This window comes from Gambusia affinis, linkage group LG05, assembly GCF_019740435.1.
Source record: "Gambusia affinis linkage group LG05, SWU_Gaff_1.0, whole genome shotgun sequence".
Lineage (NCBI taxonomy): Eukaryota > Metazoa > Chordata > Actinopteri > Cyprinodontiformes > Poeciliidae > Gambusia > Gambusia affinis.
The window spans coordinates 1,251,377-1,279,277 of NC_057872.1; the positions used below are offsets into that span (position 1 = coordinate 1,251,377).

Below are 27,901 nucleotides of genomic sequence, written 5' to 3' on the forward strand. Positions count from 1 at the left end.
AGGACGAAATTGGCTTCACGTAAATATTGGTCGATCACCGATCTCCCAAAATTGAGGAAATCAGTGCGAAATTGGCTCAATTTTGTGTTGGTAGTAAAAATATTGTAGAGGTAGTAAAAATTAGTAAATTCAACTCTAGGATTCCTGTATAAACCCTGTAAATAAGTCTGCCATTCATCCAAGAAAATTCTTTTAAATTTTTAAGTCTCCCTTTAGCCATTTTTAGAACAATGTGTAGCAGTGGACAACAATGTCCATTGTGTAGCAGGAGCCACAGCAGCGCTCCTTGCGGATTTACGCTCTGTGTGGATTTACAGCAGCCAGAAATTATATCATCTACATTAACAACCATTGGTGTTACCCTCTGTCAAAGGATACAACCTGTCAAATAATATCAGGAGATTTTAATGATGTCACCCTGGATTTTAACCATGGTTGTCAATTGTCCCACCAGGAAAGACAAGGCAATTGATTTACTGTGCACCAATGTAAAAGACGCATATAAGGCTGTTGCCGTTCCCACACTGGGCCAGTCAGACCACAACCTGGTGTACATACAGCCAAGTACACCCCAGTGGTCCAAAGGCAGGGTGTCTCCACTCGCTCCGTCAGAAGATGGACACCTGAAGCAAAGGAGGCCCTGCGAAACTGTTTCAACATCACAAACTGGGGGAACTCATGGTGAAGATCTAGAGGGAATGAATCACTGTTTCACAAATTATCTTAATTTCTGTGTAGATGTGGAGGGCTAGAACAACTTTAATAGATTTAGCCATTGTGCTACACTCACCACCATCTCTACATCTACTCTGCCCCGTGCTCTCCCCTAGTACATCCTCCTCCTTGCCAGCAGATGCAGTCATTCCACTGTCATGGCCCCCTCACCTCACCTCTATCCCCCACCAGCCTCCTGACCCAATCTCCTCCAAGGCAGCTTAGTACTCCCTCTCCTTTCTTTTATACACCGCTAGTCTGTATCTCTTTATTTATTTGTAGCTCAAGTGAAATTTATTTATCCAACATTGTCATACTTGTATTTATACTTCAACTTTTTTTTTCCAATTTAAAAAAAAAAATTCCCTTAAGTTGAATAACCTGCACCAAAACAGTACCATGTCAAATTTCATGTATTTAAAAATACTTGGCCAATAAATTAGATTCTGATTATGTTTATATTAGCAAAATACACAGACTTTTGTAGAGTATTCATATTTTTGGACTTCATACACTAGAGTTTTCCAGCTATATGTTGTAAGTGAAGTGCTGGTTATTTTGGTCTCTTGCTGTTCGATGAATATTGTTATCTTTATTTGGTGTGTAATTATTATCTCTTTTGTTCCAGGCCAAGCGTGTGAAGAGACGAGAGCTGTTTGCCAGGGAAGGCCTGACATGGCAGAAGATTGTCCATTTTTGTTCTGATCATCAAGATAAAGCTAAGCTGCAAGCTGCCAGTCAGGAACTGAAGAGCCTAATTCAGGCAGCCAAACAGATTGGTAACTAACTCCTTGCTCTCAAATCCATTGCCAGTTTGATTTTCTGTTTCTGTTTTTTTTTTTTACTCCAGAATTCGGGGTTTCAACTTCTTCTGTTCAACTACTACACTTTTTCCCTACCCTGATTATGTGCCAAGTCTGTGCTTACTTACTTACCTCTTTTGTTGACACTGCTTCAAACAGTCTGGTGAAAAATTGTGCCAACACAGTAGGGCTGAAACGATTCCTCGAGTGATTCAAGTACCTTGATTATTAAAATTCCTCTAGGAAAATTTATCTGCCTCGAAGCTTTAAGTTGTATTTTATTATTTACTGCACCGTGTTCTGGCCAGGTTATTACATGCATTGCACAGCTCTCTCATTTCTGCCTAAGTTTTTGACGAAAACTAAGTGTTAGCAGTGTTACGTCCACTTTTCAAGTTTGGCCGTGGGGATTTTATTGATCGGTGATAATGTCTGGGTTTTTCGGGGGACCAATAAACATCCTTAAAATGACTGGCGCGATGCCTGGAGTACGGCAGCTTTTCTCCTCCCTGAGCTGCTGCCTGGTGGCTGGTGTTCAGAGAGAACGGCGGGGAAGGGCGCTGAAGGTGTATTTATACAGGTGAGCGGATAAACTGAACACTGCAGGCAGCTGTGCATTAGATGATTAACGTAAGTGTAGCTTCACAGACTAACCGGAAAATTTATTTCATATTATCCCAGTCTCAACAAATGGGTGGGAGAGCTCATCGTGGCGGCACGTAGCTGGCAGATGCGTTTCTGTGTGTGACAAAGAAGGTGTCAAATCCCGTCGCTAACATAAACACAAAAGCTATAAATGTCTGGGCAAGGTGAGAGTTAATCTATTAAATTGACTAAATATGAATACATAAACAAAATGCTGGAGCATAGATATTTTTCATAAGCATATTTGTGAGCCTGCCTCTTTATGATTAAATTGAATATAATTTCTGATTTTTGTATAACAGTTCATCAGGTTAACTTAGAAAGTGAGCTATTATTGTTACAGGTTAATTTTCTAATTGTGAGTTAAACTAATTATTAGGGAAGCTCAACTGTGAATAATTGGACTTATGTTGGTATGCAATAGTAATACTGCTCTTCTGTTAGATTTGCCAATGTTTTACTTCATCTTTTTTTATCCGATTACTTTATTAATCCTAAGAATAATCTATAGATTACTCGATTACTAAAATATTTGTTTACAACAGCCCTACATCACAGTATGGCTTATTAATATATCGCACATTTGATATTCCAATATCACAATTGCACTGAACTACCTGAACTATTGTAAGTGTTCAGGGCTTCAAGTTTGCTCTGTCAGTAATATCCTTGGTATTATCTGTTACATGCAGCATAAAAATATTTACAAGGTGGTGATGTGGTCCAGTCATTAAGCAACTACAGCTAAGTTGTTTCAATGGCAAAGCAGCAGACGCCAACCAGAGGTGACTGAGACAGTTTACCTCATGCCAACCCAAATGTGATTAATATATTATAGCTATAATATATTATAACTGGTCCATCTGGTTATTTTAACTAACCAGCTGCAGTTAGGTAAAATAACTAACTGCATCACAGTGCCAGTGATGGCATTATTAGCCGTTAATGCTAACATGGCACTCCTGCATTACTATGAGTCATTTAGTCATGTCCACAAAACCAGAATGTTCCAATTGGAAATGAGGAGTAATCTGTCACAAAGATGGTTTTAGCCACCTTATTTCTGACCCGAGTTCTATAAAATGTGGCTTAAACTAAAGCTGAGCAAATAGCTGATATTTTGATTTTAAATTGACCAATATAAACGAGAAATTTGCTTAGTTCTTTCTTGCATTTTGACATAAACCAAACTGTTTATAGAATTATATCCAGAGAGAATACATATTTTACAAATAGTTAGCTAGTAAAGCATGACTTCTTTCCTTTGTGAAATATTTCATCCCAGTTGATGATTGTTATGAATATTATCACATTCTACAAAATTAGTCAATTTTTGCTGTTTATTGAAGGTTTAAAGATGACAGCGGCTGTAGGTTACAGATAAATGCAGTAATGTAAAACACAGCATTTGAGCGCACAGCCCCTGATAAATGTCTGTAAAACAAATTTAAGTCACTCATATTATGCATTTTCTTGTTCTCTGCGTCAGTTTTACTCTACATGCAGACCCGTTGTCATGGCAACTGGCACATCACCTCCGCTGACCCACAGGGCAGAGAGTGACATATTGACCAGAATGCCATCTGGTCAATGCCACCGTGTCAAAGTTCATTTCAACCGAACTAAGTCCCAGGTTTTAAGGTGGACCAAAGAACGCAGATTTTTTTGGTTCGCGTTAGAGTTTGATTGCGCATTCACACCTCCTTAAACCAACTGGACTTCCTAAACAAATGAACAGATAGGCCTGTCATGATAGCATATTTTGCTGAACGATTAATTGTCTCAAAAAACTATTGCGATAGACGATAATATTATTTTAAGACCTTTTTACTCTGATTTAATGGAAATGACATAATAATTCATGCAATTTCCTGCCAAAGACAGATACACTTCATTTTCAAAAGAACACTTAACACTGGAACTGATAAACAAAACAACCAAAAACAAAAATAAAATGGATTCTCAGTCTTTTGTTATTTACACTCAAAGTGTAAATAAATACTGCATTCAACCAAAAGAGTTCAGATTATGAAGTTTGTATACCATATTGCCCTTCAGTAATCATTAGATTGAAATAGAGAAGATGGGCACATTGACTACCTGATGCAATAGTTCACACTACACGTTAGTTCACACCTACATTTTCTCCTTAGGACAATCTTAGAACGTTGATTGTTCTAAGATTGTGTGGTGTGTTACGGCCGCTCCAATTTAAAACAGGGGTTCTCCCGACTGGGAGCGTTAACGCAGTCTGTTGAATGTGACAGGTAGCCAATCAGAAAGCGAGGATTCTCCTCTGTGCTTTCTGAGGGGAAATTACAGAGGGGAATCCCAAACAGCTGACAAGACAACCCGAAGTCCAGCGGACATTGGAGATGATATGTGGAAACAACATTAATGTTTATAAAACATTTGGTGCAAAGAATATAGAAATATAGAAATGACGAGGGGAGGAGTTGGAGTGAAATTGCTACGCAGTTGATGAACCCGGTAACTTTTCAGCTGTTCTTCGTTAACGTGACATAAATAGGTTATGATGATTTTCATTCAGTCAGGACGTTATGCTGACACTAGAGGTAGATTGTAGTAAAGCATTAATTAATGCCTGGTTTTAAAATTAGGTAACTGGACTTGTAGCCTTTATTTGGTGCCCATTGTTGGACACCACACCGTTATACCTAGGATTTCTGTCGGCTAATGTGTGATCTCTCAGATTTTGAAAATGGGTCGACAATCAGCCGACAGCTCTAGTATCATGTAGTGTGCGCTGGACATTACACTAAGGAAATGAAGAAGGGAGGGTCAGTGGAGAGCAGCGGAGTTGAGCCTTTTTTCATTCAGTGTCATCAACAGAAAGAGAAAAAGGCCGGAAGAGACGATAAAGCCAATAATTAAAATGAGTTTGAAAGTTTTAATTTATCGTACAATTAATTAATTTATCGTTTATCATGACAGGCCTACCAATAGTTATGCCATACTTATGCCAATACTTCCAATCTATTTTATAATGTAACATGAACAATGTATCTCCACTTATAAAGTTGAACTGAAAGGGAGATTGTTTAATGGTTACAGCAGTCCAAAAACCCCCCAAAAAAGTTCTGTTGTTTTTGTGTTTTCCACTGTTTGGAAAACTCTAGATAGGATTTTAGAGTACCCTCTTTCCCCCAAGCTCCAGGTTCTGTGTTATGGCCCTGTGTTTGCGGTCAGAGTTCAGCACACAACGCTCCTCCTGAGGCTCCACAACTCCGATGGCCTTCAGCACAGATTTGCGACACTTATCTTAAAATTAATTATTATAATGTGTTTAGTTCTGCAACTTTACAGACGTATTTGTTCGCGGCTGTTTTCACGTTTATTGCGCTGTCCATATTAGTCTTGATGTTAGCAGTTTTCTGGAGTGCAATGCAAAGCTCAATGTCAATCATAGGTAATATAGATATATTTATATTACCTGAACACTAACAAAAGACACAGTGGGATGGGCAGGTTAGGCTGTGCCTGGCAACACATAGATACTGAAATCTGACTGGAAGAAACACAGAATGCGAAACTGGGCAGCCAATAGAGATGTTATAGAAAAGAGAATAGATTATTGAAAGTAAATCAGCATTTAACTGAACAAAAATATAAAATAGGTTGTAGATATAGTGATTTTGATAATGTTTAGGCCTGCTGTGAAGGCTTGAAAGGCCATGATGACTCATATCTGGGTTTTATTGCACTTTATATTGCCTTGTTGCTGAAAATGTGCTACATAAGTAAATAATTCCTTTTAACTTCAATCTTACACATTTAGCAAGGGTGTATGTGTGTATGCAGATATGAATTTTATCTAGAAAAATATAATGGGAATGTATATGTAGGAATGGATAGAAAATTCATAACTTGGTAAAAAGCTAGGTAATCACTAGTTATTTACAGTGCTGCTGACACGAAACTATTATTTTGTAAAAGTTAGTTTTTTTTTGTCTTTTTTCTGTTTAACAGTTGGTACTGAACATGGTCAAGAGGTCATAGAATGTGCCGCTGTCTTTCTGTTTGAGACCTTTCAAAACAAAGACCATGTTGGAACAGAGGAAACCCGTGCCATTAAGCAAATGTTTGGACCGTTTCCATCGTCTGCAGCTGAAGTTTCCTGTGCTTGTGTGGCTCGGCTGGTGGCCCCATTTGATGACTCCAAAGTCGAAGATTTCATCAAAACCCAGCGTTCCTGTTACCACCACCAGCGAGGCTCTACCTTTGGATGCAACGTTAATTTCTCTTATGACTTCTACACACTTGACCCACTGGCAGACCTCCAAGGTTCTGATCTTGGTGATGAGAGAGTGGATGTAGACTTTGTCAACTTTCTCAATAATCAGCAAAGTGGATGCAAGTCTGCCAGTGAAGATGATGTGCCCCACAGTAGAACAACTTTAAGCTCTGGGGATGGATCCATCCTTAGAAGAGAAGTGGAAAAATACCTGGAAGGAGGAAATATGATTTCATCTAACCCAGAGGAGCTGTGCACCTCCTTGTTTGAGATGCTAACCTCCCACAAGAGTGATGATGAGCTGCAGAATGAGGTAAGAAAAGTCTAAAAGGGTTTTTTGTCTAATTCAGATTTTGACAGAAATGTTTTCCGAAATGAAGACTTATAAACTGACGGACAGATGCATATTTCTTTAGCCATGTACTACTTCTATTCATTTCAGGTATTTTATTATCTTAACTGGCTACGTTGGTCTGTATATGGGAGGTGTAGCGGCCACGACTATCTACCGTAACAAACCACACACTACAGGATGATTGGATATGAAATCGCAAGCGACAATCTTAGAACGGCTGATGTTCTAAGATTGTGTAAGGGGAAAATTGGGGCAAAAAATTGTGTAGTGTGAACTATTGCATCAGGTAGTCGATGTGTCCATCTTCTCTATTTAAATCTAATGATTACTGAAGGGCAATATAGTATACAGACTTCATATTCTGCACTCTTGGTGGAATGCAGTATTTATTTACACTTTGAGTGTTAATATTGTTTAGTTTTATTCAAGTGCGTTTTTTGTTAATGGAGACAGAGAATCCATTTTATTATTGTTTTTGGTCGGTTTGTTTATTTTGTTTATCAGTTCCTGTGTTAAGTGTTCTTTTGAAAATAAAGGGTATCTATCTTTGGCAGGAAATCGCATGAATGATTATGTCATTTCCTTTAAATCAGTGTAAAAAGGTCTTCAAACAATATTATCATTTATCACAATAATTTTTAAGACAATCGCTTTGCAAAATTTGTTATCGTGACAGGCCTAAGAACAGCTCAAAAACACTTTTTTTCTCTCTCTCTGTGTCAGCTATGCTACACGCACACTCATTGCCATAGCAACTGACAACAGCACCACTGTACCTATCTGGATTCCATACCAACAAACATGCAATTGATTTCCACTCAAAAACAGAGCATCCAGTCCTTTTGTTTCCAGATCTGGTGCTTATTTTGCGTTTATTAATAAGTGATGATCATCTGAACACAGTGGTGGTTGATTAGCTGATTTGCGCTACTGGTGACCTGTCAGAGTTGGTGTTTGGGCCGTCTTTTTTCTTTTACTCAACTGAAATGCCAAATTCTGCTGCACATCATCATATTACATTTAAAAAACAAAGAAAAAAGAACTTGTGTTGACAGTTAGTAGCAAACCAATATTATTGCTTTATTGAGGATAAAACATCGGCTTGTGAAAATAGCATTTTTTTATATTTAAAAAACCCAAATATCCTAAGTCTTCTGGTATATCACATGTAAAAATTGCTTTTTGAATTTTTACCTGTGAGATCTTGGTCAAGATAAAGTCATATGTACACCCGGGGGATAAGATTGGCTTCACATGTAAATATCGGCCGATCACTGATCTGCCAAAATTAAGGAAATCGGTGCAAATCATGCAGATCCAAAGGGTGTTCAGAGCAAATATAGATGGGGGGTGTACCAGTTTATACTGGCCGATAAATTGGTACACCCTAGAATTCACTGCTCCCCCAAAAGGGACTGCGGCTCAATTTTGTGTTGGTAGTAAAAATATTGAGAAGTAGTAAAAATGGGCAGTAAAAGGTAGTAAATTCAAGTCTGGGATTCCTGTATAAACCCTGATTTGTTAAAGCTGTCACCATGTCGTGGTAGAGATATGAGACAGATAATCTGTGAAAACAATCAATCTCCTCCACTTCCTCCCTGAGCTGCTACTGCTGTTTAAAGAAATGTGCCATTCTGACCTAAAACAACCAATCAGAACCAGGAGACCAGTCTTAATACTGTCAATCAGCTAAGCTAACTGTGCTAAATGGTTGATAATGGTAGACACAGTCTACCCACTTCTTGGAGCACTGGACTGTAAATTGACACTCTTGTCTTTTTTTCTCTCTATTTCTCTATTTTTTTTTTTTTGAAAACCTAACTATTATTTTCTTAGCAGCATAGTAACTCTCACAGTGGTTCTTGTCTTCCACTGACTCCTGCTGCTCACCGTCAAGTGCTCCAAGCAGGAAAGAACCATTTCATGCAGATCCAAGGGAGTGTTCAGGGCAAATATAGATGGGTGCTTTTTGGTCTGGGAGGAGTAACATTTAATTTTTACTTTTACAAAATGTTTTACCCACGTCGTGTTCGACATGTTTGAAATCAAAATGTTTGACTTCACTACTAATGACGTTTTTTAAACTTTCGCCTTTATCTTCTTTAAATAAAATAATAAAAATTGTCTTAACATTTTTTTTCTCTCGCATTATACAAGTATTTCGCAAATAGAAACAAAATTAGGTAATCCTAATTGACCTAAAACAGAAAAAGTTTATTATTTCGGATCAGAGTGGAAAAAGTGTCTTTTTATATAGTGTATATGAACGCCTGGTTTCAACTGTGTATGCAGGAGTTGAATCCTAAGAAATCTAAATAGACTGCTTATCATTATTCTCATAGCAGTTGGAATAAGCTACAGCTCATAAAAACAACCTCCTCTCTTATTTGAAATTGTTTTTTATTTATTAATTGTGAAAGTTTCTTCATCATTAAGTTGCTGTTTTTTATGTCGTGCTTTTATTTGAATATTCTCTAAGGTATTTTTCTTTTCCAACCATGTTGCCAGAATTGTACAACTTAACCTGGTTACAGTTGGTTCCAATGTTCGTCACGTAGTTGACATTTGGGAGTGAACTCTCCCACTGATATCTTTTAGATGTAGAATGCAGTGTGTGTGAATGTGTGCGTGAGAATGAGTGGGAGTACACCTGCAGGCTCTCTATGCATCTACCTCTGTGTGACTCCAAAGCCAACAGTAAAGTTAAAAGGCTTTGCACTCTCTACCATTAAAACTAACAATAAAATAACTCCGTCCTTATTATTTCTTATTGGTATCCCTGGGTAGCTGACATTTTGTGGTAGTCAAAGCTCAACATGGGAGCAAAAAAGTGGAGAGCCATAAAGCTACATACAACATTTAAAATGAAAAAAGCATTTTAAAATGCTGTTTTAAAATAAACTTTTGCATTTTTTTTCCCCTCCAGGGGGTCTTTTGTGGGCTCTCGTGTCCCCTATATAAAAGTAGGCTGACAGGAAAGGGGGAAGGAGATGGGGAAAGACATGCGGTAAATGTCAACGGGTTCGGGAATCGAACCCGCGATGGCCTCGTCGAGGACTGAAGGCCTCCAATCACGGGTCGCGCTATCCCCTACGCCACCACAGCACGCCCAAACTTTTGCATTTTAAAAAATATTTTGAAGAATAGAAAACCCATCAGACCTAACTTCTGAAATAGACACATCTCTAGATGTATTTCCAGGTAACACCTCACACTGCTTCTGTGTGTCCAAATTGACAATTTTTTCAACTTTCTTCTTCTACTACTACTCAAATTGTATTATTCACTATTATTTCAACTGTTTGTCAATTTATTATCGCTACATAGAAATTACAACTGGTATGCTCATGCCTTCCTAGAGAGTGGGCATTGACTGAGATAATGCTGTTTTATTCCCCAAATTCCACTTTTTCCGTTTTCACTTTTCAGAAGTCTATTTTTCCGTTTTAACCATATTTGCTAACCCAAAAATAACTATGCATGTAATTATGTTGTGAAAAAAAGAGATTGAACTGATCAACAGCTAGAGGTCTACAATTATTCTGCTTGACAAAAAACAGTTTGCTGTGGTTCAACAGAACAAAGGTTTTATAAGGTGTTAAAAAGGGTTTCCACCTCATTCTTAGAGAACTCAAACCTTAAGAGGAAAACTAATACTTGTTTTTAATGTAAAACAAAATCTATTTTAAAAATGCCTTAGAGTTGAATTGAATAAAAAGTTTCACATTAAAAAAACATGTAAAAGTTAGTCAGGACCTTTGTTCATTTGTTTTTTTCTTCAATCTACACCAAACCAGGTAACAGCAGACAGGAGCAGCAGTGGCAAAAACACACTATTCATTCTATATCCTTCCTTTCTCATCGATGAGTGAATTCTGTGAAATTCAGTGTTTTATTTTGGATTGCATTTTGTTTAATAAATTCTGCAATTCCGTTTTCTGCATTTCAGTAACCATGGGGTCCTGGATAATGCTGCCAACAACTAAGCATTCTTCGTCTCCTGCTGTTTTTTACTTTCCATTTTTACTTTCCATTAATATGGAAAGTACTCTGACAGTGGTTCATCTATGACCTTTTTGTGTATCTTCTATGTCTTCCCAAATCCCCAGTGAGTTGTTGCAGACTGTTACTTGTAATGAGCCAGATTCTGCTGGAGGTTTTTTTTCTGTTAATCGGGAGTTTTTCCTCTCCACTATTGCTATATGCATACTCAGTATGATGGGTTGCTGTAAAGTCAACAACACAATGAAAGTGACTGAGTGCTGTCTCTATGTGCTCATTCAGGACTTGTGAATGCTGCAAGTTAACGATCGGATGCTATCTTCTTTCAGTAGATAATTTTTTAAAACTAATTTGAATGATTAACTGAGCTTAATACACTGTTTTATAACTAGGATTAATTAGAATGTATGTGTGATTGAATCAAAATGATTTTTTGTAAGGTATCACAAGTTGACATTTAATTGGCAGTGAATAAGTAAACCGAATTGAACTGAATAGAAAAGTAAAAATATGGGCGTGTTGTGGTGGCGTAGGGGATAGCGCGACACATGTTTGAGTCCTCGACGCAGCTGTCGCAGGTTCGACTCTGGGACCCGACGATATTTGCTGCATGTCTTCTCCACTCTCCTTTCCCTTTTCCTGTCAGCCTACTTTCATATAAGGGACACTACTGTAGAGCCCACAAAAGACCCCCTTGAGGGGTAAAAAAATATCAGCTCAGATATCACAACGAGGGTTGTTGACCTCCAAAAGTCTAGTTCATATTTGGGTGCAATTTCTTAATGCCTGAAAGGGTCATTTTTATCTGTTAAAACAATTATATGAAAATGTAAGCAGCATGGGATTAGAGCTGGGCGTTATGAGGAAAATTGATTGTTCATTGTTTGATAAATTGATATTGGTCCCACTGCTAAAACTGTGCTAATCATTTATTTTCATCTGGTTGCCATTTGTGTTTTGTAGGGGAGAGGGTCAGTCATCTTTTAAATGAATTCTAATTGTTCAGTCATTCTAAACCCAATCACGTGACAACACAGAACAAGCAACCTGATAATTATTGATTATTACTTAGCAAGCAGTGTTAAAGTGTGATGTTTAAGTTAGGGTCCAGCTTGTACCCAGTTCAGATCCAAAACAGTCGCCCAGGCAGTTAATGGTGGTTCTCAAAGTAGTATTTTGTGATCTCAGTTATCAAACTTTTCTCTTTCCTTTTAAAGAGACATTATAAATGTAGAAGGTTCAAAACATATGATTGAATCTGATGAACAAATCGTTAATGATGTTCTGATGGTTGCAAATAGCTAATATTGAGAAAGACAGGCTAATTCAAAACTTTATTTGAAAAGTCTAATCTTTGTATTTGCTGTGGTAATTACTTAGGATGTAAGGTGTTTTGAAATGGATATTGTAGTTGTGAGGTGATCTCAAGGTGCTCCTGTCCTGCCTGTTGGGGATTTTATTCCAATAATGCCTTGGCCTTTTTCATATACCAGCTGAAAAATTGAGAAGGTGAAGCTGAATAGAAATATGGCAGAGGACAGTCATATTTCCTCTCCTGACCTGTAGCCTTGCAGATGTGGAGTTATTGCACCGGTGATGCTTTAGAATTGGACTTGCCTGTAGGATGTCATTTGGCCAGAATCTATATGAAATAACTAGTTTGCTTATCTATCCTTGCGGGACTCTCACCTAATCAGATAACTCCAAGTGAGACTTCATGACACTTCATAAAGAAGGTGCCTTGTTAACAGGGGAGGCCATATTACTAATTTCCATGCCACTGATTGAGCAAGACGCCTCAGCTCTTAAAATTAGGAAGAGGGCCACATGGTTTGTGGAAGAAAACATTTGTAGTTGTAAGGAGGTCTGTCTCAATATCAGAGTTCTCAATTCTTTTCTGTACTGGAACCAATTAATCACAAATTGCAAAAACAGTTTTAAGCTGCTACTTTTGTGTTTCTAAAAGTCAGTGTAAGTGAACGTGGCAGAAAGGGAGTGGAGGGCCACTAGGCCCATCTGAATTGATTCATACTCAGTAAGTATGCACCAATTTTCTTAATTTTGGGAGATCAGTTGATATCTATATGTGGAGCCCATCTTATCTACCGATCTTAACTGCATCAGCAAAAGTCTAACAGTCAACCACTGCCCTCTTCTGCTCTGTACTGATAGAGGTTTGATTGACAGACCCAAACACCAGATCATGTCTGCACGTTTGCAATTAACAGCAGTCACCCCACTGTTGCCAACTCGGCGATTTTCTTGCTATATTTTGTGACATTTCAGACTAAAAAATTTGGTATTGGCCAACATTGGTATTGTTTTCACTGCATTTACTCAAACTCAATCTTTTAAATAATCAGCATTTATATTGAGCAAAAATAATTGGGATTATGTATATATATAGACAGTTTAAGTCCAAATAAAAACTAGGATATATCCACATCTATATGTCTAGAATTTTCTGTTGTGCAGGTTTAAAAGACTAAAAAACACATTTTTGAAAGTAACCCAAAGAAGCATTTCCAGGTATAAAATATACACATTCACATTAACTGTCCATTAACTAGAATGAACAAAGAGTTTCTTTGCTGAGCATTTAGATGAATGCTGTGGCTCTGTGCAGGATTTGTTGTTGTTTTTCTGTGAGTCTCTAAGTGCCAGGTGGCCATGTTTGTGAGGCTAAGCAGTGGAGCATATTCTGCATAAGGCGGATGGTAATTACCAGGTGTTCAGCCTTGGCAGAAGCACTGTGTTAGTTGTTGGTCACCATTGGATGTGTTTACATGTTTTGATGTGTGTGGCTACATAGTGCAACACCCCTTCCATCTCTTTTTTTTCCCTCAGCTGTTTGAACTGTTGGGACCAGAGGGCCTAGAGATGATATCCACCCTCCTGCAGAGCAGAACAGCTATTGTTGACTCATTTCTCTCCATCCCAAATGAAAAGACGGGATACCTACCAGGTGAGACAACATGGCAGTTTTGGGATGTGATCTGTTCTTACGGTTTACATTAACTTTTTCTCCTATACTGATGCACATGTGGTATCTGACATGTTTCCTGTCCTTTCAGTCATCATTTTTACTTCAAAACCTGTCTTGTAAGGCATTAATCTCACCTAATGCCATCCTAGATATTTATTTTATGTAGGATAGAGGTGATGTTTTATGACTAAATGTGACTACTTAGACTATAAGTTCAATGTTCATACTCTTCTGTTTTTGCACGATGGAAGCATGTGTAAGTCATTGTTTATTTTTCATAACAATTAGAGCTAACCTTGGAGATCTCTTTAAAGTTCCCAAAACATTTGGAAAGGGTTTTGTCCTGTTTTTATTTTTTTAAATCTTTTTTTAAAGTAGTTTTAGTGGAAAAAAATTATTAAACTAGGACACCACTTGATTATCAAGAAAATACCCAAATAATAATAACATAATTGAAATTTTGTTGCTGTTATTGTATATAAATATATAAATATATAAATATATATATATGTATATAAAGCCTGATAAGGCTTTGGTTTTAAAATAATAGATGAAGTCTAGCACTGATATTATCTGAATAGTAAAATATTATGTGTGTGCATGGAATAAATACAGACAACAAGATCTGAGGTCGAATGAAACTGTAAATAACAGCCTTTGATGTAATTTCATATAATGAAAAAGCACAGCAAAGCAAAGTCCAAAGTAGCATTAAGTTTTAACTAGCAGGTTACCAATCATTATGCTTCCTCACTATGCTCTACTTTTGCACTTATGATTAGGTATATAAAGAGCCATTGTGAAGGTATATTTATCTCAGCAAGTTACAATTATCACTAACTGCTTTTCAGCTCAACCAGTTAAACTAGCCCCCCACTGTCCTCTCCCAGGTTTCACCAAATCTATACTGAAACCCTATTAGTAATGCTGATATTCTTAGCAGGAGCTCAAGGCCCCCACACAACATTGGACCAGCCCTTATTGAGGAACTATACTGTATTTCAAAACTTCACATCCCTGTGTTGGAATACAGAGGGACAAACAGGGAGATATAGTTAATCTTTTATAAGAAATGCTTAACCACTGGGGGAAACCATGGGTCATGCAACGTGATATGTGACAAAAAACGTATAGAATGCATGTATTGGGCTGCTTGACTTGGTGACACAAATACACAATATGTCTTGTATATACACAAATATTTATTGTAGTTATTTGGTCCTAAGGGTCCCTGGAAAGCTGTGTTGTAGGATTTTTGCATGCATCGTATTTCAGTGCTTTCCGTCTTTTGTTTGTCCTATCCTTTTGTGCTCAACATAGGTGTTAGATTTTTATAGTGATATTGGTGGAAAGATAACACCAATATCTAATGGTTAATTTATTATTGCCACAACTATCTTCTTATTCAAGGTAAATTGGAGATTAGGGGGAAGAGCTCTGGCTTTGGCACAATAATCCTCCAACTAATTTAAGTATTGCACGCTCGTCCTCTAAAGTTTTTCTTTCACGCTTCTTGATTTTAATTGCTGGTGTGTCACCAGTACATGGTCTAATTATGCAGTGGACAAACTTATTGTGCTCTGAACCCATTCAGCAGTTTAAATCAGTAATTTAGGTTTAAACTTTTAATTTACTATTGCTTGTAATCTTCCAGTAACTTGTTACACCTTGTTCTGACCACTGTGTAAATCTCTTATCCACTCTGTTCATTATATTTTTCCGCTCTGCAACAATGTCGTCAAGCCGTTTCCCCATCTCTTTACTAAACTAAGACATTTTCTTTTTTATGAGTCCTGACTATCAGTGATTTGTTTTTTGTCTGAACTTCTTTCAACTTCCATAGCTTTGTCTGCTGCTAGCTTGCTATTTTCAGAGACCTCTTTCGATAAAACATTTTATTTCGCGTTTTCTTGCTGAATTCCTCTTGTCTTCCTCTTGTTACTCCGATATGACATGTAAATGCTAAAAGCAAAGTTTTATAAAATGTCAGGGGGTAACTCAACCCTCTTGGAGCTTGGAATTTATCCAATGGACCTTACCAAGCTCCGCCCACAACCGACCCACGTGACCGCAAGTCTCACAAGCAAAGCCTCGTAGCGCATTGTTTCTATGTAAACATGACTCCATTAGTGCATAATTTCTACCTGATTTTCACAATATATCAGCTACTACAATGGACAGAGGAACTAATAAGTTCATGTCATCATCTGGGAGGAGGTTACTGGTTTCTCAGTCACAAGCTGGTTGCAAACCTGAGGCCAGCAGGTGTCAGTCGGTCAGTTATGGTAGATCTGAAATTTGGTTTGATGACCTCAATATGAGAAGCTACAGACTGATAAGAGGAACCAAAGAGCTCTGTTACGGTAAAGACGCCATTTGATTGTTAAAATTTTATGAAATCTATTTGTTCTATTTGATGTTTGTTATGAATGACGTATAATCACAAACAAACAGGGTAATTAGTCCAACGTTTAGAAACTACAGCGGCTGTAATGAGCCACAGCAAATGTAAACAAAGGTAAAATAACCTGAACAGGTGATCAACTCAAAACCATTCGTACCTTTTTACTCACTCTCTCTCTTTGTAATTTAAGCATACTTGTTACCGTATCAAGACGAGCAAAGATTACGTTAAAAACATAACATCCAGTCTGTTACGATATCAAGTTTCCAGGCTTGATATTTATTTCTGGATTATTAATCAGCGCTTCCCTGAACACAGCGATGGTTGATTTACTAGCTGTACTTTGTGCTAGAGAGGCTAACACGAGTAACAATTTAGTCCAAAGCCTTTTCTGCTAAAATAAAATCTTTAGTGTGTGTCAGATACAGTACACGTTGCATATTGATCTGTTTAGCTAACGTTAGACTGTGTAGCAGACAGGCTTCAAGGTGTAGAAGTTGTATCAGAACTACTATTATGCTGTACTTAGCTAACGGGAAGCTCGTGTTTGTGAGACTGCCACCCACGTGACCACGTAGAATGAGCATCAGCCAATGAAAAGCGGCCCCTCTGGTAAGGTCCATTGCTCGCTTTTCCGCCATCTGGAAGTCTCAGTCAGTAATTTATGTTATGGTAAATAGGTCAATTGTCAACCATTGACAGGGCCAATGGTTGATTACATCAAATGGGGTGACGTGGCTCAAGCATAATGTTAAACTCCACATATTATCAAATACAGCCTAAAGCAGTGTAATAGGTTAGCTGACCACTTAGATCAGGGGTGTCAAACTCCAGTCCTTAAGGGCCGGAGTCCTGTAGTTTTTAGATGTGCCACAGGTACAAAACACTGGAATGAAATGGCTTAATTTCCTCCTCCTTGTGTAGCTCAGTTCTCCAGCGCCTTGCAAATTACATAATTATTCTTTTCAGGTATGGTGCAGCAGAGGCACATCTAAAGGTTGCAGTGCAGTGGCCCTCCAGGACTGCAGTTTGACACCTGTGACGTAGATGATGTATTGGTCGAAACATTTAGAACAAAATCTCGGAAACACAGAAGATAAAACAGCACTTTTTCAATTATCTCAAGGAGACGGCAAAGAAAATATCATAGTAGTTCTTCATCAAGCAGTTAGAACACCAGTCAACATACAGACGGCTTTGTGTTTCCTTCGTCTCCCTTTTTCTATAATCAACATTTATATTTTATCAGAAAGTAATTTTATCTAAAGAACTCTTCAACAGATGAAATGACATTTTAAGCATTATATCACAATACTAATCAACTTTTAGGAACATAGATGCAAATTATTCAAATAAACATGGTAAATGTGCTTCCTGCTCTGTGCAGAGTGCTGATTAGGACTGCATATCTGTCACTGTGACAATGTTACTGAATATTGTGCTTACTTTATCAGCAACTTCCTGATTCTTATAATTTGTCTTCACTACTTATTGTGGGCTTTTTTTATTTCTTATTTTATTGTGTATTTCATTAGAAAAGTAGATCTATCTAATGGCTGTATCACACTGTATATAGCTATGACTAATTCTCAACACCCGTTCCTAGAAATTTTAAATCCATAAATGAAAAGTTAAACTCAACAGTAAGTACTAGTACCGTACTAGTAAAGTGAGAGTTGGTAAAATTTTGAAAAAGTGATATTAAACAATGTATTTAAACTACTGAATCAAAAAAAAAAAAATATTTAAAATGAATACAATACATTGGGTGCATTCAGTTGAATGTGTGGTTGTGCTTTTTGGTTTTCTTTATTCTCCTGCTCTGATTCAGATTCTGATCCAACTTATAAGGTTGGATGGACAAGTCTCCCGTTGTTGATATATTTGATATAAACTAGAATAAAAGATTTCTCTGCTGGTACATAATCGTATTGCTGATATCAAACTATAAAAATGGCTGAACAGGGTGAAGTGAAATGCTCTGAGAGCTGTAGGGGGGCAGGGCGTGAAATGTCTAAGCCTGTTGCGATAAGCAATAAATCAATTAATCGCATGATAAATTAAAACTATCGACCTCATTTTAATTATTGGCTTTATCGTCTTATTCGCCTTTTTCTCTTTCTGTTGATGACACTGAATGAAAAAATGCTCAACTCCGCTGCTGTCCACTGACCCTCCCTTCTTCATTTCCTTAGTGTAATGTCCAGGGCAGTGGCCCTCCAGGACCATCTTAGAGCTGTCGGTCGATTGTCGACCCATTTTCAAAACCTGAGAGATCACACATTAGCTGACAGAAATCCTAGGTATAACGGTTCCATCGGGTTCCATCGTGCCGTGGGGTGACCAACAATAGACACAAAATAATGCTACAAGTCCAATTAACTAATTTTAAAACCAGGCATTAATTAATGCTTTACTACAATCTATCTGCAGTGCATGTGGCTCTAATGTCAGCGTAACGTCCTGACTGAATGAAAATCATTAGAACCTATTTATGTCACGTTAACGAAGAACAGCTGAAAAGTTACCGGGTTCATCAACTGCGTAGCAATTTCATTCCAACTCCTTCCCTGGTCATTTCTATATTCTTTGCACCAAATGTTTTATAAACATTAATATTGTTTCCACATATCATCTCCAATGTCTGCTGAACTTCGGGTTGCGACGTGTCAGCTGTTTGGGATTCCCCTCTGTAATTTCCTCTCAGAAAGCAGGAGGAGAATCTGAGCTTTCTGATTGGCTACCTGTCACATTCAACAAGCTACGTTAACGCTCCCAGTGGGGAAAACCCCTGATTTTAAATCTGAGCGGCCACAACAATCCTCCATAACAAACCACACACTACAGGATGATCGGTTACAAAAGCACAAGCGACAATCTTAGAAGTTCCAATGCTCCAAGATTCTCGTAAGGAATAAATTGGGGCAAAAGATAGTTTATTACGAACTATTGCATCAGGAAGTTGATGTGCCCATCTTCCCTATTTAAATCTAATGATTACTGAAGGACAATAAAGTATACAAACTTCATAATCTGCACTCTTTTGGTTGAATGCAGTATTTATTTACACTTTGGCTTTATGTTGTTTAGTTTTTATTCAAGTACATTTTTTGTTAATGGAGACTGAGAATCCATTTTTTTTATTCTTTTGAAAATAAAGTGTATCTTTGGCAGGAAATCACATGCATTATTATGTTATTTCCATTAAATCAGTGTAAAAAATGCTTTATAAACAAATATTGTTTGAAAAAGGTTTTCAAACAATATTATCATTTATTGAAATCATTTTTGAGACAATTAATTGCTAAGCAAAATTTATTGTGACAGGAATAGAAATGTCTCATTTACATTTTAAAAACCGCAAAACACGAAGATCTAAAATGCATATGAACAAAACAAAATGAGGGGTTTGAGCGGACCATCACTTTTCCTGAAAATTCAGTTACTGACCAAAGAGTAGGTAGAAAGTTAGGCACTTTGAAAAATGCTTGAGTTTGGTGGAGGTACGAAGACATCTGAACAAAGGTGGTCAGGTTCTTTGGAGACAAAGGGAAGGTCTTCTCGTTGCAGCTGTTGCTAGATGAACGGACACCTTTAGGTTTAGTGGGAATTGCAATCTTTTGACGTGAGAGTTTCTTCTTGGATTTCTCCAAGATGCTCAGAATCCTGTTGTCAGAGTCTTGACACATTTCTGGTGAAAGAGGGGAGACTAAAGGTGCTTTTTCACTAGCCTCCCTCTAACTGGTACGGTCTCTGTCTGCCTCAGCCAGATTTCCATGAGCAAGTCCAAAAGGTTGTTATTATATTTACATGCATAGCAAAAATAATCAGCTGATCTTGGCCTTCATCGTTGCTCGCATGCTAAATTAAAACTTGGTATCATTAGTATCATTATGTTTGGGCCAGTAATGATTTTCTGTAAGACAAAATTAAATATCTGGGCTTATTTTTATCCATCTGAACCAGAACCTGGAGGTTCTCCAATACTAAGTGTTGCTGCAAACATCAGCAGATGTTGCTGCAAACACAACCGCTGCTGCTCATGTCCGCCCACAATAGTGAGGAATAGACCGGATAATGGAAAAGCTCACTACCTGGGGTAGAACTGAACCATACATTAACCGGTTAGTGCTCGAATTGCCAGTGGAAAAGTGTCTTAGGAATTCAGGACTGGAGAAGGTGTTCTCAGGTTGACTGGTCACTCTGAAGGGAAACTCGTTCATCTGTGCTTTGTTTGTCCATTGAAGATAATTCACTGGGAGTGTTACAAGGCCTCTTGGGTAAATCACCATATGTGGTCTCCTCATCATTATCAGCACAGTTTTTTGATGCTTTGACTGATTCGAAAGGAAGCAGCAATCTCTTCTTTATTTTAGTGTGTGAGAAAACTTTTCTGGTTTCTCACTCCAGGAATTCAGACATAAGCATAGCAGTTTTAAGATAATACTTTATTAAAAATGTGTTTGTCCCAGCATAGTAAACAATAAAATTTCAATAAACAAATAAACATACAACAGTAATAAATAACAACGAGCAGTGATAGTCTTAAGGACACAAACATATCAATATATATTCAACATATAAATATATCTTGTATCTGTAAAGATAACAAGATACTTTAATATATTTTAAATCAATGTAAATGGTTTGTGACCAATATGGTAAATGGGCTAGCTTCTCAGAAGATAGCTGTAACTCATGAAGGAGCAGAGACTGAAGATTTTCAATTGCAAGTGCCACTGTATTCACAGTGGGAAAAATATTATGTACATACATATTTACATCAGTGAAAAAAATATCGAAATGGCCAAAACAGAAAAAAACCCAGAATTAGTCAATCCCACAGTCCAATAATTAATAATTACACACAGAAACGCTCACCAGTTCCGCTGTTTATATCTCACACAACCGGGGTTTTCCTTTACGTCATCTCGGCTCATGGTAGTTGGCTGTTATAGTTCAGTATATTTGTGTGAATATCATACAGAATTAGGGTGAAAAAATTACAAAACGCTTAACTGACCTGCAGCTCTGCTCCTCATAACCTTTCCTAATGTTTTACATTCTTCTGCTCCAGCTAATATGCCTAGCAGATAGGCTGCGGTAGCACATGTGATCCCTGATACGCAACAGCGATTGGCTGTTCAAATCTTGCGAGTATTTATAATAATATGATAGCACTATTGCGAGATTTACTGTGGGAACATAGAGAGTAGAAGAACCAGATAAATTGAGGAGAGACAAATTGGCATTTACACCCAGGGTACACACTGACGACTGATAGAACATGAACAGCATCCGACTGCAGATGTTAAAAGATCTGAGCTTCCATAAATAGTCTGCTCATGGCCTTTTTATAGTGCACCTCAGTGTTCATAGTCCACAGCTGCTCCTGCGATGGAGATTGGGAGCAAATGTGTTTTCTTATTGCAGAAACTGACAACCATTTCCTTGGTTACATTAAGAAGGAGTTGGTTCTCTCCACACCACGTCACAAAATTGCCCTGTCCTGTTCTGTACTCCATCTCCTATCCCTACTTTATATAGACCATAAATTAATGATTGATATGCAAAAAGAAAGAATCTAAAAGCATATTTCCACTTTAAATTTCACCTTAATAGCACTCATTCAGCTGTGCTGCATGGCAGATCTGCATCAACTACTCAACCAAATATTACTGTTGTGCTACAAATAAAATGAAAAGCAGAAAGCATGATGCAGAAAAATTGTAACATGATTGAAAAAGACATGATGCCAATAAACATGGTTGATTTTGATGACTTCCATGAGTTACAGTAAAAATAATCATTTTAATTATCAATACAAAGTACAGTAGGACACATTGTGACTCGTGAATTTCACTGCGCCTCTGACTGTGATGCTGCGGCCTCAGTCCGCTCTCTAGTGTCTTTTTCTTCTGAATCCTGTGGTGCAGGTGTGTTTTTGCGAAAGAAGAATATAGTTATCTAGTTGTTGTCGCTCTTTATTTCTTCTGGGCAAAAACATTTACCATAATTTGCCATGCTGTATTACGTATATTTAAATACCGTAACGTTATTGGCAAGCAGGTAGAGAAGAAGCGCAGACACTGTTTAGCCAATTAAGATGCAAAATACAATGCACTGTGGAAAAAAAATGCACAAAAAATCTGTGAGGCTGTGAAAGGTGAACCACGTTATAATGAGGGTTCACTGTATATCTCTGTTCATGTGAGATAACGTTTCACATGTTATTCTTTTCATCTTTTCTTTTTCTATTCTGCAATCTAAGAGGTTGCTGATTCAGTCATATTTAATATATGGTGATTTAAATAATACACTATATTGCCAAAATTATTTGATATATTAGATTAATTAATTTTTATTAATCGATAACTTGCATCCCTAATTTCAACCTTTGAAAATTTACATGAAGAGTTTCCATGGAGGGGGTGAATGTTCATCAGTGAGGCCAAAAAAATGCATGCAAAATTCAAAATACAGGATCCTACCAAATATTGTGTTCAAAGATGCAATATTGCACATGGTGAAGCAATGATGATCATTAAAGACGATCATCAGTATGTTGTAGATATTAGGTGACAGAAATGGAAGATTAGGTTGTGACCATGCATTTATTCTCATGCTTTCCTCAGCTTTTACTAGTGTTGAAGCAAAGTGATTAAACACCCCCGCCACCTCAATATTTGTATTTCAATGGCAAGGACTCATTAAAGACAGTTTCTTATGGCTGGTCTCTGCTGTTTTGTAAAATTGTACTTGATCAGCCTGTACATGTATTGCGTTTTTTGAAGCCGGAGGACTTCACATTCCACCTTACTGTCTCTTTACTTTGTAAATGTTTTTATGCTGCATTAAATCCGTGTAAAATGATTTCTGTGATTGTTAGTCGACAGTTTAACCAGCAGAATAACTAGCTATTTTGATACGTTTTAAGCCAAACAGAACCACTTACATTTGTATTTATGCTTATATGGTACTTTAAAACTCAGTTGGTGGTGTTGAAATTTTGAAGAACCCAGATCAGCCTCTGAAATTTTACTTGGCAGACAGCTTTTGAGATTAGTGTTGCCTTGACGACTGAGGGTGAAGTCACAAGGGGTTAAAAAAGGCTGATTAAATTTTCTACTATTTGAATGCCATGAGTAAGAGTGGGATTTAGAAGGAATGCCTGTCTCTTGCTGATTAGCTTTTAAATTGCAGTTCACAGCTTGGCATTCACATGTTTACAAGAGAACAGATTCTCTCAGTGGCTCCTTTCCACATTTCACTGGGGGTGGAGACACATTCTGTCAGAATGGACATTTTAGGAACATCACATCAAGATAATAATCATGTCATTTTCAAATGCTCAGATCAGTGATTATCTCAATCTGATGGTAGTTACGTTTTTAAAGCATTTTTGATCACTTCAAGTCCTTAGGTGTTGGGGTTTGTTTTTCAGTAGACTGTTTAAGAGTTAGTTGCACTGAAGAGATGTAAACTCTTGTGAATATTGACTTGTTGGTTACTGGCTTTGTGAATTTAAAACTGACATGTTTACTCAGAAGTCTTGTCACTCCCATTACCTCTACAACTGGAAGTAGCTGTTTGTCTTTATTTCCTTATTTTAAAAAATGACTTCCTTTTTTCCCCTTCTTTCCTTCTTTCTATCCTTTTTTTCTTCATACTTTCTTTCTTTTCCGTGTTGACCACGCTTCCAAACATTAAATTCACATTAACAGTTACCTCATTCAGATCAGCACTTCTCTCTTAGCAGTGGAGGATGGTTGTTTATAGCAGTGGTCCCCAACCTTTTTAGTACAGCGGACCAGTCAACCCTTCGTACATTTTCTGCGGACGGGGGGTAGGTGGGGGAGAGACGCATTGTGAGGATTACGATACCGTTGTTTCTTACGGGGGGGGGGGACGCATACGCGTAGTTGTCCGCGGCCCAGTGATTGGTGACCACTGGTTTATAGCTCAGGCAACTAAGTAAAGCTGACAGCCCAGACCTTCTTTATGAAGCACATCGTATAGATCAGGATTGAAAATTGAAGTTGATCCAGAAACTGCTTCTGTTTAATTTTTGTTGTCTGGATATTGGGATGCATGTAAGTTTTCAGAATATTTTGCAAATGCATCATTTATATTTTTTGGATCCACCTGATTCTCACCATTATTTAATTTGATTAAATTTATGGCCATTTGTCTGTAATTTTTTTAAGCCTCCAGGTTAAGAGTTTTTCTGCCTTCTCACCCTGATCGTAATATGATTGTTTTAACCACAGTAGATTAGTTGCTATTTTGTTGGTAGTTAGCTTGTAATATTCTGATTTTTGTAAAAGAAGTCTCCTATATTTGTCAGTGCCATTGCAATTATACATCTGTTCTTGCAATTCTTTGATTTGTTTTTCAATTAATTTTAGCTTATTCAAATGCAGTCTTGATTTATGCCTAGTATAACTCATTATTCCCCCCCTCATATAGGCCTTAAATTCTTCCCATTTTATTGATGCAATACCACTCAGCGGTACATCACGTCTGCGTCGAGGACTGAGGCCTCCAAACGTGGGGCGTGCTAACCCCCTACGCCACCACAGCACGCCCCGAATTTTTCATTCTTGAGCACCCCGAACAGTTACTTTTTTGTAATTTAGAAAACTAACCTGTAACAAAAGTAGCTCACTTTCTAAGTTAACCTGAAGAAAAGTGATACAAAGATCGGAAATGATATTCAATTTAATAATAAAGACACAGGCTCACAAATACACTTATAAACAATGTCTATGGTCCAGCTTTTAGTTTATGTATTCATCTTCATTGAGTTTAATAGATAAATTCTCACCTTGCCCCATACCTGTCAAACTTTGGGTTTGAGAATACCGGTAATGTTGTCTGGAGTGGGGGAGTGAGGTGCTGGAGGTGGGGGCCAGGCGAACGAACAAACGTAAAATGGCAGTGGAGGGGAGGAAATAGACCAGGGGACTGTAAGTCCAGGGACCGGTAGACCAAAGGACCAACATAGGAATGGGGGGAGCATTACGGGATATTTACGGCACCTTCGTTCGTCACACTCAGAAACTCATCTTCCAGCTATCTACCGCCATAATAATTTCTGCCACCCATTTGTTGAGACCGGGATGATATGAAATTTATCATGCTGTTTGTCCGTAAAGCTACACCTACATTGTCAGCATCAACTACTCAGCCGCCTGCCGTGTTTAGTCTATTTGCTCACCTGTATAAAATACTACTGCAATGCTCTTCCTGCTGTTTGCTTTGAACCAGCAGCTCCCAGAGGAAAAAGGCTGCCGTACTCCAGGCATCGCGCCAGTCATTTTAAGGATGCTTATTGGTCCCCCAAAAACAATGCAAAACCAGGTATTATCATCAACCAATAAAATCCTCACGGGCCGAACTTGAAAATTGGACACACAAAATTTACCGCTAACACTTAGCTTTCGTCAACAAGTCAGATGCGGAAGTCAGAGCTCCAGGCAACACAAATATTGTTCTGGCTGGAACACAGTGCATTAAATAATGAAAGCTAAATTAACAAAGCTTCGAGGCAGGTAAATTCTCCTCGAGGAATTGTAATAATTGAGGTACTCGAATCATTCGAGGAATCGTTTCAGCACTAGTATAAACATTCATAAGAGGGACGTAATTAAAGAGATCTACACTATACTACATTATTAAGGCAAAAAGAGATCTACACTATACTACATTATTAAGTCACACTTGGAGAAAGATCTTGCAGTTACATTAACAGATGAGCCCTGTACTTCACAGGGTACACTCCTCTTTCATATGCGCTAGATAAACATGGGCTCCTTCAATTCAAGGTCCTGCACCGGTTGCATATCTCTAAAGAAAAGCTATCTTAGTTTTATCCAGGAACTGATCCCTTGTGTAACCGATGCGAGTCAGAAATGGGTTCCCTTATTCACACTTTCTAGGCGTGTTCAAAACTACCTATTGGACATCTATATTCAGTACATTCTCAGAAATATACAATGTTAAATTTGGCCCTTCTGCTCTAACTGCAATTTTTGGAGTCATACCTCCAGACATTTTATTTTCCAAGAATAATGTAAATACAGTAGCTTTTGCTACACGGATTGCGAGATGTCTTATACTTTTGAGGTGAAAACAGGAGGCCCCTCCTACACATGAACAGTGGCTTGTAGAGCTAATGAGGTTTTTGCATTTAGAAAAGATGAGATGTACATTGGCAGGTTCAACTGCTAAATTTGTCAAGACATGGCAATCATTTTTACAATACCCATTCAGGATGAGTTTCCCATCGTAACCAAATCACTGCTATATTCTCATAGTTAGCTGTGAAGGGAACATATTTTTGCATTTTCATTTGTCATTAAATTTTTTTGTGTGCTTTATGTAAGTATTTATTTTACTTTTTTTATTTGGTGTATGATTTCTATTTTCTGTTTCATATAGTGGTTTTACATATTAAAGTGTACAGCGTTGTCTAAAACTTGAATGCTGTAAAAATGTTGTGAAAATTGATTTCTAAGGACAACGTGTGCGGTGACACCTCTACTATAAAACTTAATTATGACAGCTGTACATTCTTTTATATATGAGACCCCAGATGTGCTGCCTGATTGAGACCTGGCCACATGATTTCAGCCAAAAATGTACATATTATTTTATACTAACTTGAAGGTGGTGAATATTTATTCAGTCACTAATTTTATGTTGCATAGTTTTTTCATTATTTAGTATAAATCAGTTTTCACTTTGACATTAAATGTTTTTCTTGTAATTTCTTATTTTATGAAGCAATTTGCATTTGTTTTATTCACTTTTCTGCAAAGAAGGTGTACTGTGTATTAGAAAAAAATATATAGTTAAATATACAGTTATGAGAATTCTCATTTTTTTTCTTGTAATTGCTGTCAAAATGATTAATTTGTTAAAGCTTTAAATAGAGTGAGACATCACCAAGTCAAACTTTGAGTTTGACTTGGTGATTGTTAAGATTGTTATTGGTGAAAATAACAATCTTAATGTTATTTTTTAAATCAGATGAGGTGTTCAGAGATCCATATGCATCATCTCCTATGGGATTTGCACTGGGCATCAGGTGTTTTGTGTCTGTACTAAGCTTCACTCCATTCCTGTGGAATAATCCATTATTCCCTTGTATTAGTCATGGTACCGTGGTGCAATCTTCACATTTGACAATGTTTTCCTTATGTTAATCAACAGTTGCATGCTAACATTGTGAGCAATACACAACATGATGGACAACCAGTGCACAACATGGCTGTTTTTTTTTGCTTTTTTTAAAATCATAAGCGGTTGTTGCTACATTCTCATCCAGGAGGAGTGAGTGCTGCAAGTCAAGGAGTATACTGTACTGTTTGATAAATGGAGTGTATACATGATTTAACTGAATTGTTTTGTAAAGTTGTCTTTGAAGACATTTGTTGTGAATCAACCCTATATAGCTTAATGGAATTGGATTGGTCTCTTTGTAAGGACATTCAGAATATGATGACATATTCTGAATGTCTCCATATTCAGAAAGTTAGTAGACTAACTTTCTCAATTGGTCTACGAAACATAACATTTGCCTTCGATTGACTAGAGTGATTGACAAACTTGTACCAATCTATCAGTACAGGAAGGTGGGTTCTAATATGTGGTTTGACAAGCTGCTCAAAACATTTTGTTGTTATGAGAGTTTGCAGTGGGGCTGTAGTTATTCAGGGGAATACAGCAGATG

General features: G+C 37.5%; 1 protein-coding gene across 1 annotated transcript in view; it reads left to right on the forward strand.

Annotated features, from left to right (window-relative positions):
• The first annotated feature begins 431 nt into the window (after positions 1-431).
• The window catches only part of ascc3 (activating signal cointegrator 1 complex subunit 3), a 206,336-nt gene continuing 178,866 nt past the window's right edge, over positions 432-27,901 (forward strand). The window contains exons 1-4 of the mRNA XM_044116965.1: positions 432-650; positions 1,343-1,493; positions 6,153-6,730; positions 13,622-13,739. Of these exons, the coding sequence (XP_043972900.1) occupies positions 432-650; positions 1,343-1,493; positions 6,153-6,730; positions 13,622-13,739 (1,066 nt within the window). The remainder of the gene's footprint in view (positions 651-1,342; positions 1,494-6,152; positions 6,731-13,621; positions 13,740-27,901) is intronic.